Source organism: Castor canadensis, chromosome 8 (assembly GCF_047511655.1).
Source record: "Castor canadensis chromosome 8, mCasCan1.hap1v2, whole genome shotgun sequence".
NCBI classification, from domain to species: Eukaryota; Metazoa; Chordata; class Mammalia; order Rodentia; family Castoridae; genus Castor; species Castor canadensis.
The window spans coordinates 75,088,368-75,102,502 of NC_133393.1; the positions used below are offsets into that span (position 1 = coordinate 75,088,368).

Consider the following 14,135-nt stretch of genomic DNA (forward strand, 5'->3'; position numbering starts at 1 on the left):
TCACTTCTTGAACTTTTGGCTAAGATTAAGTTTTGTGAAAAGATTGTGCACTCTATAACCATTATGTTCTTTTCACATTCAATTTGCTCATTCCTCTGATTGGTGGCATGTCAGGTAAAAACAGCAACAATAAAACTGAAAAATTCAAAAGAACATTAGTGATATCAGTGCTGTTATGCTAATGAATCAATACTTGATCTTTTTCCTAGACTTATATTTTGGTAAGTCCCTGAATAAATCCCTGAAACTAGGTATTCACTATATACCTAAATTACAACTTTATAATGTGTCAACACTGTCAGTAAAATGTAGCATCCCACCCAAATTAGTGGCGGATATTTCGTACATCAAGTCCTGTTTTAAATACTGAAACTAAAAACATTTCGACTTCAGTCACAAGCAGAAAGAAGACAAGTTATGTGTCTGGATGTGTAGGATAAGGACGTGGTAGGACTACAACTACAATATGAATTCTCCTTCCTCGTGATTTTGCCTTATCAATCTGAGGGTAACTTCCTCACATATTACATGAAAGATGAAGCATTGTGAATTTCCTCCCCTAATCTCTTTTGCAGGATTAACAAATACTCTGTGATTATGAGTTTACTCTAATCCCTAGAGAAAAAGTTTCTGACTTTTAAAAACTAATTTAAAAAACTTATTTTAATCTACGATCCTTATATAAACTCTCCTGGCTCCCTGATAGTTCACGTTTATTCATCACAAGCATTGGCTTTTGCTCCTTAGGAAATAAGAAAAGTATGTTTCTAAGGATGGAATAATTCCATAAAATATAGTTTGGGGTGAAAATACATATTATACTCACTTAGGGAATGTATTTGTCTGTTTGCATTAGGCTATATCTACAATAAAACAATTATAATATATTAGGTGTTCAGTTTTATCTTCCTATTTGACAAATTTTATTTCCCAGTGAAACAAAGAGATCCAAAATCATTATCTTAGTCATTCTGACTATAGCAAGTGTTCTTTTAGTCTTGAAAAGTAGCCAAATATTTTCAAGCAGGTTTCTCCTATTATTTTTCAATGAGAAAATATTAGCTAGGAATAGTTTTTTTTCATTACAATGGTACAAGTGTTCTTGAAAAATTTTAGGTAGAACTGTTTGCCTGTAAAATGTTAACATGAAAAATATTTACATCTTAATTAACAATGATTCCTTCATTTTGAGAGATGTCAGCAAACACAATTCCAGGGTTTTTAAATTTTAGTTTTAGTACTCAGAAATAAGAGATTTTATGAAATAAAATTTTCATAATTATTGATAAAATTTTCTCCTCTTAATATTTTTATATTCCAAGTATAAATTTTCTTGCTTTTTAAAAACCTCTTATTTTGGAATAATCTTGAAGTATGCATATCTCAAAAATAAGGTTGCAGTAATTTAATACAGAATACCTTCCAATAAGGGCTTGAAATGAGACAATAAAAAGTTGACATGATTTAAAAGAAAGTTCTGTCTTGTAAAAACATTTGCATAGTTTTTACATCTGGTGGCCTGATCCTTGATCCTTATGAAGGAAAATGCCTTTCATGAAAGGACTGAAGGTCTGGACCATTGGAATTAATTTGCTTATTTTTATTAAATGTGGAAGTTGTATTACTTGTGATATGTTTCTCTAGTTTGTTGAAAAATAAGTCATGCTTTCTTTAAGAAAATACCCAATTCCACTGCTGAGCTTCTGATTGGGTAGGAGTCGTCATTACTTTGTATAATCTAAATGATAATGACCACAGACAGTTGTACCTTTGGTGTCAAGGGTGATCTATTGGAAATTTAGGATCTACATGATAGCTTCAGATCACAAAATAGTACCTGTCACAGTACTTGAGAACATTACAAACACTTAGGAAAAAAGTGAACTCCTAATTCTATTCACCAATGATGCAACACTTGAGAGTAAGACCAATAGGATTTTTAAAATGTCAGTTAAACAATGCAACAGATATTTGAATTATGTGATGGTGAGAGTATAAAATGGTAGCACAAATGGCTCAATCTTCATTTTGCAGCTACTAAATATCACTTCTTAAATTTATATTCAAAATGATTCTTCAAATTTACAGCTTTCTTTGTATGTTTTAAAGAATAAGCTTGAGAGACAAAGTTTTGAGTATGGCAGAGCCAAACCTCACCAAGAAAAAATTTTCTGAGAATGAAAGAAAAACCATTATTAGATAGGTAACATTAATTTGCATGTGCAACACTTGATGCTGCGTGAGTTAAGTTTAAAAATGTTCATTAAAGTTTATATAAAACCATGTGCACAAGTGGAAGTGAACACAGCTGTAACAAGATCAAATCCATACATATGTGATGTGCTACTTTATACCATAGCAACATAAACTATATTTAATTTTAGATGCATATGGATTCTTATTTTTTTTTAAAAAACTATTTCTTTGCTTATGCAAAGAATTACAACATATTAAAACACTCTGTGCTAATAGGCATATGACATTAAGGATAAAATGTCTTATGTAACTAAGGACTATTTATATTCAAGTAAGATGTATTAAGAATGTTCAAAGTTAAACAGACAAAAAAAACCAGATGAAAATGGAAATGAAATAATTGCACATCAAGTTTGTTCATTACCATGGATATATTTTAAATGAGGAAATAAAACCTTCCACTATTTTTTTCTGATCCAATGGGTACATGGTCCTAGGTCCTTCTTATCAGGGTCTTCTTTTGGAGGCATTATGGTGTGGAAGGTGGTTTAGGAGAAGAACAGGATCCTTGACTATCAAAACTGGTTGCCCGGCCAGGTAACTGAAAGACAATAATTTCATAATACATTATCTAGTGGAGAAAAGTAATTCACTGGATTTTTAATAGCACATATTCACTTACAATATGCAAATCTCAGAAGAGAAGATTTACACAATTCCCTTATACTTTAGAACTTACCTTTTCAGGTAGAATGAGGGGACACAAACATTTCGTAGAGATGTATGCTAAGATGGTACACAGAGTTGCACTGCACAGCAACTATTTATGAATGCAAATAATTTCACACTTTATGACATATTTTTTAGTTCTTTTTATAAAATAATGGTGTGCTAGAGTGGGAGCAATTGCTAGGTAAGAGCAGTAAGAGGTTCCACACAAGAGATTGTGTTCCATTTGTGCTGAGGCAGGAGGTGAGAAGACTGACTGAGCTTGGCCGTGGGAGCCTTGAGTGAGGAAGAATAATTTCTCATGATCCTTAGATTTCTATGTAGATTTAAAAAGTTTAACTATAACATAATAAACTTTTTGGTGGACTAACTAGTTTTTCTTAATGATGCTTTAACTCTGTCCTACCCAGCTCTAAATTCAGTCAGTTCTTGGGTCCGTAGTCCATAGATTCTGTTTGACTAATGAATACAGGAGTAGGGGTGAGGAAAAAGGAGTTATTTGAAGAAAGGACATCTATATAATCTTTTAGTCCCACTTGCTCTTTCATATTCTGTTATTAGAAAAATATCTGGGATTGTTTTCTGATGCCTATGTGGTAGCATATCGTCCTGTGCATCCTGTCATGACTGAAAAGAGTTTGGCTTATGTGTTCTTATACATGAACACATGCCTACTCCATAGCCACCATTCATCAGATAAATTTATAGCTGCTTATTAAACATTTGTCAATAATTGATATGCCTCAGGTTATACAGTGCCTTTCTCCACCTTAGTCAAAATTCTTTTTCTTTTTTGGTGGTACTGGGATTTTAATTCAGAACCTTGCATTTGCTAGGCAAGTGATCTACAACTTGAGCTACACCCCTAACTCTTAGTTATAATTCTTGCTCACATGACTTCTTGTCTCACTTCATCATCCCCATGAATCCTGTAGGGACACATGGCCTGCCTAAGATTAGGCAGCTAGAGTAACAAAACTGGAGCCCATATCTGTATTCAGTATGGGTACATTCCCCGAAAAACTTCACTCTTCTTTCTAGATTCTTAGAATTAATGTTTACTTTCCAAACTTAAAAAAAAATATGGGAAAGGGTAGTAATTATACAATAAACAGTGGAGTATACTTTAGATAATGGCTACTGCTGAAATGATACATACTTTTCAAAACTTGTTGAGCTACTCAGAGATACACCTGTCTCTACTTGTGAAACTGCATGTGAATGCTCTATGTGTACATCTTTGTCTTTTCTGATTTACATTAAAGTTTGAAGTCAGGCAAAAACTTGGAACATTCATATTTCAATTGGTATCTGTGATGACGGTTCATCTCTCTGAGCATGCAGTGTTCATTCAATTTTCTTTACAGTGTCTTGAGTAACACAGCTAAGGTCACATTTTTGTGACTAAACTGAGATTATAATCTGGTCCCATTGATGCATTCAGTTAATTACAGGGCACAGCCTCCCCCATTTTTCAACCCTACTGCAAAGCAAGAAGCAGAATCTTTCCAGAGGAAGATGGTCAATATATCTATGATTTATTTACTGTATGGTTACTTCAACTGTTCTTTTTATTGATATACATAAAACTTGTCATCTACCCCATACTCTTTTGTAAACTTGAATTACCTCTTAATCAGGTCACTTGCAGTCACAAGGTAAATTTGAGTCAAGAGGTTCCATCAATTGTAACTGGGAAAGAAAATCATTCAACCAAGCCACATACAGGGTGCCAAGTAGATCGAAATCTAACTCCATTACTAAAAGGCCCGACAGAAAACTGGCATTCATACTTCCTCTGTTTAAGCTAATTGTTAATAGCAGTTACAATAAGAGTTAATGCTGTGCCATATTCTGACACATTAAGATTTATTTAGTTTCACTCTGAGTTTACATCTACTACAGAGTCATAGCAGAAACTTAGATTACAGTAACTTGCCCAAGTTTTCAAAATAAGTAGTCACACAGCAATGCCAGGCCTTGAACTCAGGTAAACTGATGCCTTGGTATTTAAAAATCTGAGTTTGGGGTGGGGTGGGGGTAATCCTTGCTCCCTGCATAGAAGAGTTATCAGGTGAATGTACACTAAGGATTCTTGAATACAAGGTAAAGTGGCTCTTTTCACAAAAGAGCAGCACCAAAATTCAGTTCCTAGTTAGTAATAAATTCACTAGATCGCTCTACAGCTCACTGATGCAAGTTTTCAGACCATGCAAAGATGATAGACCTGCAGTGTTTATGGGTTTATTGAACACAAAGTCCAGAAATTAGTGGTTTTTAAAATCCCACAAGACACACAGGAATATGAATACAGAATACAAGATGCTAGAGACATTGGGACAAAATCAAGAGCAATATATTGAAAAAGGTGATACATAAAATATCAGACAAAAATTTGCAGATAAATAATGACAAAGATAAACTTCAGAAGTCACAGGCTTACCTCTAGCAAGGGATGCCAGTGTGTTATTGGCTTTCGGTGATAGGCCAGCATCTCATTCCAGTGGTCTCGCCCAAGACCCTCAGCATCTAGTCCTGTTCTACACACGCCTATGACCTCATTGTGTCCCACCCTACAGTTTGTAGAATATTATATTTTCATTTGCAACATTCAAGGTAAGTGTAATTTCACATATCTTAGTAGAATTGCAAACACATCCTTAAAACACTAGATTCTGTGATTTTGGAGATTATAGTAATTCCCTTATCAATTGTGTCACTTTCTGTGGTTTTAGTTACTTATGAAAATATCAAATGGAAAATTCCAGAAATAAACAATTCATAAGCTTAAAATAACTTTTAATATTCTATATACTTGTGGTTGTTCTGTTTTAGTTATTGTTAATTTTTTACTATGACGAATTTATACATTAAACTTTATCATTGGTATGCACGTGTAAGAAAAAACATGGTGTATATAGGGCTCAGAGCTATCCTTGGGTTCAGTCATGTATGGAACATATTGGAACATATCACCCATGAATGGGGGAGGGATAGTTGTATAGCACTTCTGATCAAATGAAAAAACTTAAGCAAATAACAATCAACTAAACAATATTAACATCCAAAAATGAGCTTGTATAAGAAACACACACAAACCCTTTAAGTGCTCTGCACTTTCAGCCCATTTCACAATAATAAAAATGCCAGTACACTCTTCCCTATATGTGCTTCTTTCTTGGCAGCAGTCCTATTAAATTTAAATGATGTGAATCATACCCTATTCTTCCCAGGAGGCTTAATGTTTTATAATGATGCTTAAATTTCACACCAAGAGCATTGTACTCGCTTTCTTGTGTAAAAGACTACGTTTAGTTGAGTCTAAATGATATGCCAGTGTACTTTACCACTGGGGTACTACAGTTAAACAGGGGAGGGTTAGGCAGTCCCACGGTGTCTGACTTGCTATTGTGTTACAGAGAGCAGAGTGGGTAACCTACCTATTTTCTATGCGTGTTCTGCTTTCATAATGACAAATAAAAAATAGTAATAGCTAATGTTCTGAGAGTTTCTTATGTGCCAGGTGGTAGTCTAAGAAACCAAAATGAACGGACCCACTTAATCCTACCTCATGGCCATGAATTTAACCATTATCATCTTGTTTTATAGATAAATAAACTAAGTGCCCAAAAGGTCAGGAACCGGCCTAACTTCACACATTTTGTAAGAAGCAGAGGCGGGAGTTGAATAAGGGAAGTTGACTCAATAACACATTGTGATAAGCTGCTTCTCAAGACAGAACAGAATTTGAAGGAATTTCTATAGATTTGTATTTATTTTTTTGGCTGTACTTAGGTTTGAGCTCAGGGCTACCTGATTGCTAGGTAAGCACTCCACCACTTAAGCCGTGCCCCCAGCCCTTTTTGTTTTTAGGTAATTTTCAGATAGTGTCTCACGTATTTGCCTACTGTAATCTTTCTACCTATGAAGGAAGGGCTCCTATGTAGCTAGGGCTAGAAGCATGAACCCACATACTGGTTAAGATGGGGTCCTGCTACCTTTTTTCCTGGGCTAGCCTTTAGTTTGATACCTCTAAAGAGACTCTTGAGATGACTGTAGGGCATTTCATTACTTTCTTCCCATCACTAATTTAGATCAGCATTTTTAGTATCATTTCTGTCAATATGAAGTTTCCCAAAAAAGAACATTTTAGAATAATTCTTATCTTCCTACATTGTATACTATTAAGATCCACCTGACATTGCTCAGGTGACCAATGCTCAACTAAATCTACCTGAACTCATTGCATGAGAAGTCAGTATGTGGAACAGATAAAGCAAAATAAGGCCATTGATGAAAATAAAATTTTTAGAGTATGAAATGAGAGCTAATTCAAGATCTCCCTCTCTCTCTCTAAATCATTACAGGCTTTTTTTCCTTTGGTAGAGATTCAAACCAATCTTGCAATCATTTTATTTTCAGTCTTTTCTTTTTCTAACTTTGAGCCAGAAGATGGCACATTAATTTCTCTAGGTTATAGCGTCCTAGTTACTACCATGTTCCTGATACTATAAAATGGAATTCTTTTTGTGCTTTATGTATGTATATTCTATTCCACTTGTGTCCTCATAAGAACAAAGTAAATGTATTGGGGAACTATTTTGGTGCTGATAACTTTTTTATCAGGTTAAAGATGAAGTATTCCTTTTCCAAAACATTTGCAAGTACAAAAAGCAAACAATAAAAAGAAATATATGGTAAGAAATAAAAGATATGAACTTTCAGTGGGACCAAAGGGCAGAGGAAGGGGTTGGACAGCACCAAAAGTTGCAGGGTACTGACATGAGCAGGTCTGCGAAGCTTGGGTTGGACAAGACGCACAAAGTGGGGAACATTTCAAAGGGAAGAGTGGGAAAGGAAAGGTCAGAGCTGTGCACAAAGAACAGCAAAAGGACTCTACAACTTATTTTATGAAAGGAGCAAGCACAGTGCGTGAACTGGAAGAGGTATCAACAAAGTAATGTTTTAAGATTGACTGAAAGCATCAAAGCCATCTCCTATGGCCACTGTTCACCTCCCATTCTTAATTATTGCTTACAGTTCCATATCATGCTAAACTTCCACCAATGTGAGAAGTGGAGTCCCAAAGAGGTGACATAACTGGCCCTCCCACACAGCCAAATAAGCACCACGGTATTCATATATAGGATATTATAGCCCCACTGGCCAAACAGTTGATTGTAGTCTCTGTTATTACTGTATAAGGACTTCACAATAGGTTTCTTTTTTAATCTATAATGTACTTCATATTACTTTTAGACACATTTTTCCTCCAGTTTCAGGAGAATTTTAAGAATGACTGGAATGGGGGGAGCGGTGAGACCCAAAACTATAACATAACAAAACAATGTGTTTCAAATTAATCATTTTTTCCCCTGCCATTTTAATGACCTTCAAAGGACCTGCAAAGCTAAGTTTGCCTGGCAAATGACTAGACGTGACTGTTCTTCAGAGAGTAGAGAGATGCACATACCTATCGTAATCCATGACAGCAATGGAGAGGCTGACCTGGTCCACATTTTCTGGAGGGATGTCAAAAATAATGGCCTCATTATACACAGGGTTTAGAGTATTTTTCTTTGTAGTTGTTTTCCTCTTTTTTAATCTTCGACCCTCACACATCAGAGACACTTTGACATAAGGATCTAGGAGAAGGAAGGCAATTTTATTAATATGAGTATTCATACTAAGCTTAAGAAAACCATAATTCATTTTTTTCTAAATAAGAAAAGTGATGTAACTCCTTTAGTAAAATAGTTTTACATTGAAATGACTTATTTGAGGACAAGTCTCTAAGACTTGTTTTAAAAGTAAGCAATTTATTTTGAATGAATTAAAAAAGAATTAATTTGGTCTCACTGGTTTTAATTTAGGAGAGAAATCCTACTAGCTTAATAAGAGCTAGTCCAGAATTGAAATGTGTCTTTCAGCCACAGCTACTTGAGGATTTATTTTGTTGGAAGTGATTTATGGAGCATGTAATCCTAACAAATAAAAATAATTGTTTTCAGGTTACTTTCCTTAACAATGATTCAGAATAAGAAAACTAAGGTTTGTCAAAGACTTAGTAACATTGTATGTAGACGAGCATTTATAATCGAGTAGAAATGCAAAGAAAAAGTAAATTATACTTAGACTTTTCTCCAACTGTTATATAGGGTACTAAAATTAGAAGTATCACAGTGTTGATGCTTGATAAGGAATTTCATTAGAAAGATTGATTGCTAAAAATAATTTGGCCTTGGTATGGGCCAGATAGTTTAAAATTATCCATACCTGCTCTGTCTTCTTTTACTTTCCTTTCTTTTTCCTGGCCACTCTCCAGCTTTATAGCACTGTTATCTCTTTATCTCTTTTTCTCTATTTCTATAGACATAAATTTTATTTCTTTAGAATTAGCCAAAGTGATGACAACATAAATTTATTGAGCAGGTGTGTGCTTTTTTTTTTTTTTTTTGCAGTACTAGGGCTTGAACTTAGGGCCTCATGCTTGCTAGGCAGAAGCTCTACTTGACCCACTCTGCCAGCCCTAAGTGTGTGCTTTTCAAGCTATAGAAAAATGTATCTGTATATTTCAAAAGAATTTTGTCAAGGAACAAAAGGTATTTTGTGTTTGGTAATAGTGTATACAAAGAACAAGGTAACAGAGCAATGTTAATACTGATTCCCATTTATTTTAAAAAATGTAGTAATAGGAAGTACGTTCTAGAAACCCACTTCTGTGATATGGTTTTGTGTATGAACCCTCAGACCTATTAACAATGAGAACAAGGCAGACTTTGTTATCTGCTACCCCATCTTGCCTCTGACTGCATTGCTCTGTGTTTGCTGAGGACAGTTTACTGGGTCCTTAGTTGATTCATCAGCCTGTTGTGAGGATTAATGAGGAGGCTCTCAAAGCACAGGCTCTCCCATGAAAAGCTCATCTACATAAAAAGTAGTCTTGCACTTAATTACAATGTTAGTGCTGTTTGCTTGTCTCAAAATTTGATCTCTTTTGATACATGGTAAAAAGAGTAGAATAAACAATAATTTGCAGAGTACACTGTTTTTCTTAAATTCTTCAACACATACTGACCCAAGATTTTTTCACCAAAATAAAAGTGGAATTTACTTGCTCTTCTAGCTTTATCTGCATACAATGTTTTGCAAAACTTTAAAATTGAATAAGTGATTTATGACATAGTTCAAAAAATCAGATGTTAGAGAAAGTTTTTTTTTTTTTTCTTTTGGTGGTATAGGGCTTCGTGATTGCTAGGGAAGGGCTTTACCATTTTAGCCACTCTACCAGCTCATTTTGCTTTGGTTATTTTTGAGACAGGCTCTCCTTTATGCCTGGGCTGGCCTGGACTGTAATCTTCCTATTTGTGCTTCCAGGCATAACTGGGACGACAGTTTCTCGCCACTGCGCCCAGTCATCAGTTGAGATAGGGGTCTTACAAATGGTTTGCTTAGGCTGGCCTCAAGCAAAGATCCTCCCTATGTCCACATCCTGAGTAGCTAGGATTATAGACTTAAGCTACCATGCCTGGTCCAGAAAGATTTACACTAAGAAGTCTCCCTCCAATCTGTCCCCATCACTTTTTACCCATTGGTTTTTATCATTTCATTATTTCTTTATGTAAATATTGTCAATATAAATTTATGTTCTAAAACTCTCCAGTCTTTCATAGAAGTGAGCATACTATACACACATATTCTTGTGCCTTGTATATCCTGGAGCTCTTTCCACACCAGAATTTAGCATTTCTTTTGTTGTAGTTGTTCTAAAGAACCACAAAGTTATAGGTCTTCCTCCCTAATGTCATCCTTTACTATATATCTCCACTATTATTTCTTATTTCTGTTTAATTCAATGAATACTAACTGACCTCCCTGTTCTTCCCTTATCATTTTTCTCCACAGATCTGTACCAAAGTTAACACCTTAAGTCATAAATAATCCCCTAGAACTTCAGGGACAACAGAGAATTCTGTGGCTTCTTCTTTATATCAGGGTTAGTGTAAGAGAAATTTTCTGCAAGAATTTCTTTAAGAACTTCAAGAAGTATTAATTTATTATATTGCTTCTTGCAGTTCCTACACATGCCCAGAATTTTAGTTGTAAAGATGACAAGAATGCAAATGCCAGTGGTGGTTTTGGAACATGGTTGTTTCTCTGCAGTCAGGTGAAGGAAATAAATTCAATCTAAAATGTGCCTTTATAGGGCAGCTTAAAGTCTAAAAATCTTTCCCTACAATTCACTAGCTGAAAGTGGGGGAGCAGACAGTTAATTATGCATTTTTGAAACATTTCATTTCTATGAAACTAGGTTAATAGAAAAAGAAAATGAGAACCCAAGTTCAAAGTCAATATCTTTGATAATAACTTTTAAAGATTTCATAATGATAATATATACAAAAGAACATTTTAATTTATAATCTCTTCTACTTTTATTGTACCTCACTACTATAGCCATCTATAACTTTAGATATATGGCATATTTTATTTGTGAATACGCCCTTGGCTGTGGGCCAAATGTATACATACCTGATGAGCCAGTAATATCCATTGCCTTCAGATTTCTGCACTTGATGACTGTCAAGGTCATACGCCCAGCAGTTGGCAAGTAACATAAGGAAAACATGATTTCACCCAGATCTATACTTTCCTAGAAAGCAAATTGATAAGTTTAACAATTTCAAACACCAAATAGTGAAGACAAAATAAAATGGGAGCTGGTAAGTATAAAATCACTTAAACAAAATGTTGGAACATCATTTTAAATAGTTTTATTGAAGATACATAAAACTTTGCAAGAAAGCTGTTCAGAATGGAGTAAAAACAGTGCATCACAGCTGTTTGTGTTTGTAACAAGAATCCCAAATTTAATAAAAACAGACTGCTGTTCCCCATCATTTCCCCAAAATGATTCTTTGTTAGTTTTTCCACAATTGACAAATGGAATCACAATTCACCCCGAGGCTGGAGTCAGAAACCCAGCAGTCACTAGGTTTATTCTTCTACCTCCCTATCCTCTGCATCTAAAAGACCCATGAGAGGTCTTGTCTGTACTATGTCCAAATATATTATCAGTCAGTGACTTTCTTTTTAGCTCTACTATGACCATTCAAGCTGCTACCACTTCTTGTCAGGATTATATAACTAACCTCTAAAATTGATCTTGCAGTCCAGAAATTATAAGCTTCACATATGAAAATGCAAAGCAAAGTTATATTACTCTCCTGATGAAAACCATCTAAGGGCTCAGATCTATACTGGAATGAAATTCAAACTCCTTACCCTGGCATGTCAGTGGAATAAACTTACGTGCCCGGTGTGCATGGGAAGTTCCTGGTTCATACCTGTATCTGGATGTTGTTAACAGCATCCCCTGCACTCTTAATGTTCAGGGCATGTTATTGGGCAGTATACTACAAGATCATATATGAAAGATTCATGGCATCTGAACCCTCCCTTCTTAACTTCCTCTTTTGCCCATACCCACCCTTCCCAGCTCTGTTGCAGACACAAAAGCCCATTTTTCTGTTATTCAAATGAATGAAGTTTGTTCCTGCTTTTGAGCTTTTGCCTTTTCTCATCCCTTTGACTGGTATTTTCTTCTCTCATATTTATGTGACTGAGCAGGAGTCTGTTCAAACATCCTTTCTTCAGTGAGGCTTCCCTGTCATTCATTCCTATTCCATGACCACTCCACTCCCCAGTCCTTCACCTTTTTTCATACACTCATCACTGCTGGGAATCATCTTTTAAATTCATTTTCTTGTTTCCCTGACTCTCATCCACGATGTACAGGATAGCATGGTTTCAGCTATCTTATTTTCTATGTTCTATAGAAAGGCATGATACATGGCTGGTTCTCTCTCTCTCTCTCTGTGTATATATATGTATATATATCTATATATCTATATATATATATCTAGGAATATAGATATTCCTAGATATTCCTAGATATGTATATTTCTAGGGCTGGGGATCAAACCAGGACTCCTAGTTAATCTGGAATAAAAACTGACATGAATTATTTCATTTATAAAACAGAACTGTCCACAGCACTCTGATGTGATTTATATGCTGTCTTTTCTGCACAGATGGTGGACAAATGAAAATGAATGTGGACTGTGAACAATTTAGGATATCTCTCTGAGTTGTTTAGAAGATTCAATCAAATCATTCCTGGTGAGACAATGAGTAAGGTTTAATTTGGGGGGGTTGGATATGTTCTATGTTGTTGGTAATATTCCCAGGTCCACAGAACTGGGTTCTTAACTGTAACAGTTCAGATTCTGATTTACCTCATTTGCACTTTATTCATGCTCTGGAAGTGGTATAATCTAGTAATTAAGAGCATAAACTTCAGTGAAAGTTAAACTTGAGTTTGATCCCAGGTTTCTACTAACTAGCTGTGAGATCCTAGGAAATTTAATTAGGCCTTGAATCCTTAAATGTCATTTTCCAGTTGAGGCATATTTTGTTGCCAGCTGAACAACTGCCAGAGGGGTTGTAAGCATTAAATGAGATAACGCAAATAGGGCAAAAGGCACTGAATGTAGAGTAAGCCTATGAGAATGGATGATGTTTTGTTCACTGCTGTAAAGAGCAGGTACCCAGTTCAGCAGGTACTGGACTAATGGAAAAAACAAGTGGAAGCAGCTATTATTTTAAGAACATTAAAGTAAAGCAAAGGTACATATATGCAACTGGGTCTTCTCTGAGCTGTGGGATTGCTTTAGACCAAACAGATTAAGCAAAGTCTCACAGAAGAGGGCCAAAGAAAAATAGGAAGAATACCACCTCCTCTACAGAGCAGGTTCATTCTTTTTGATGCCTAAAAACTACTGAGCATTATTTGCTAAGTGCAGTGGTAGCTACTTTAGATATCAAAAACATTGCACGAATCTGTCCTTGAAGATCTCAGTTGAGAAGAAAGAGAGTAGGCTATAGAGGGCTAAGGAAATAAATCCCAGTTCCTTTCTATTTAATGATTCCCTGCTTGTTTACTTAGGCTCAGTCGATAGGCTGAAAGTTTCTGTTTGATGGCTGACTCCTGTTCTCTCATTGGGTTTTCTCCTTTCAGTTACTATCAAGCATAGGAATATTTTATTGCCAGCTCATCCATGAAGGTAGATGTAAGTTCCACCAAGAAACATGGTAGAGGTGGCAATGGAGAAGCCCAGAAAAAAATAAAAGTCATGACCTCAAGCATGAAA

At 35.4% G+C, this 14,135-nt stretch overlaps 1 protein-coding gene across 2 annotated transcripts in view; it reads right to left on the reverse strand.

Annotated features, from left to right (window-relative positions):
- Window positions 1–2,498: 2,498 nt before the first annotated feature.
- The window catches only part of Syt10 (synaptotagmin 10), a 54,219-nt gene continuing 42,582 nt past the window's right edge, over window positions 2,499–14,135 (reverse strand). Inside the window, exons 4-7 of one of the 2 annotated variants that reach the window (XM_020154825.2) lie at window positions 11,455–11,575; window positions 8,399–8,570; window positions 5,369–5,498; window positions 2,499–2,797 (exon numbers count right to left, since the gene is read on the reverse strand). In XM_020154825.2, the coding sequence (XP_020010414.1) occupies window positions 2,726–2,797; window positions 5,369–5,498; window positions 8,399–8,570; window positions 11,455–11,575 (495 nt within the window). In that variant the 3' untranslated portion in view covers window positions 2,499–2,725. The remainder of the gene's footprint in view (window positions 2,798–5,368; window positions 5,499–8,398; window positions 8,571–11,454; window positions 11,576–14,135) is intronic. The other variant, XM_074083114.1, reaches the window with a different exon arrangement.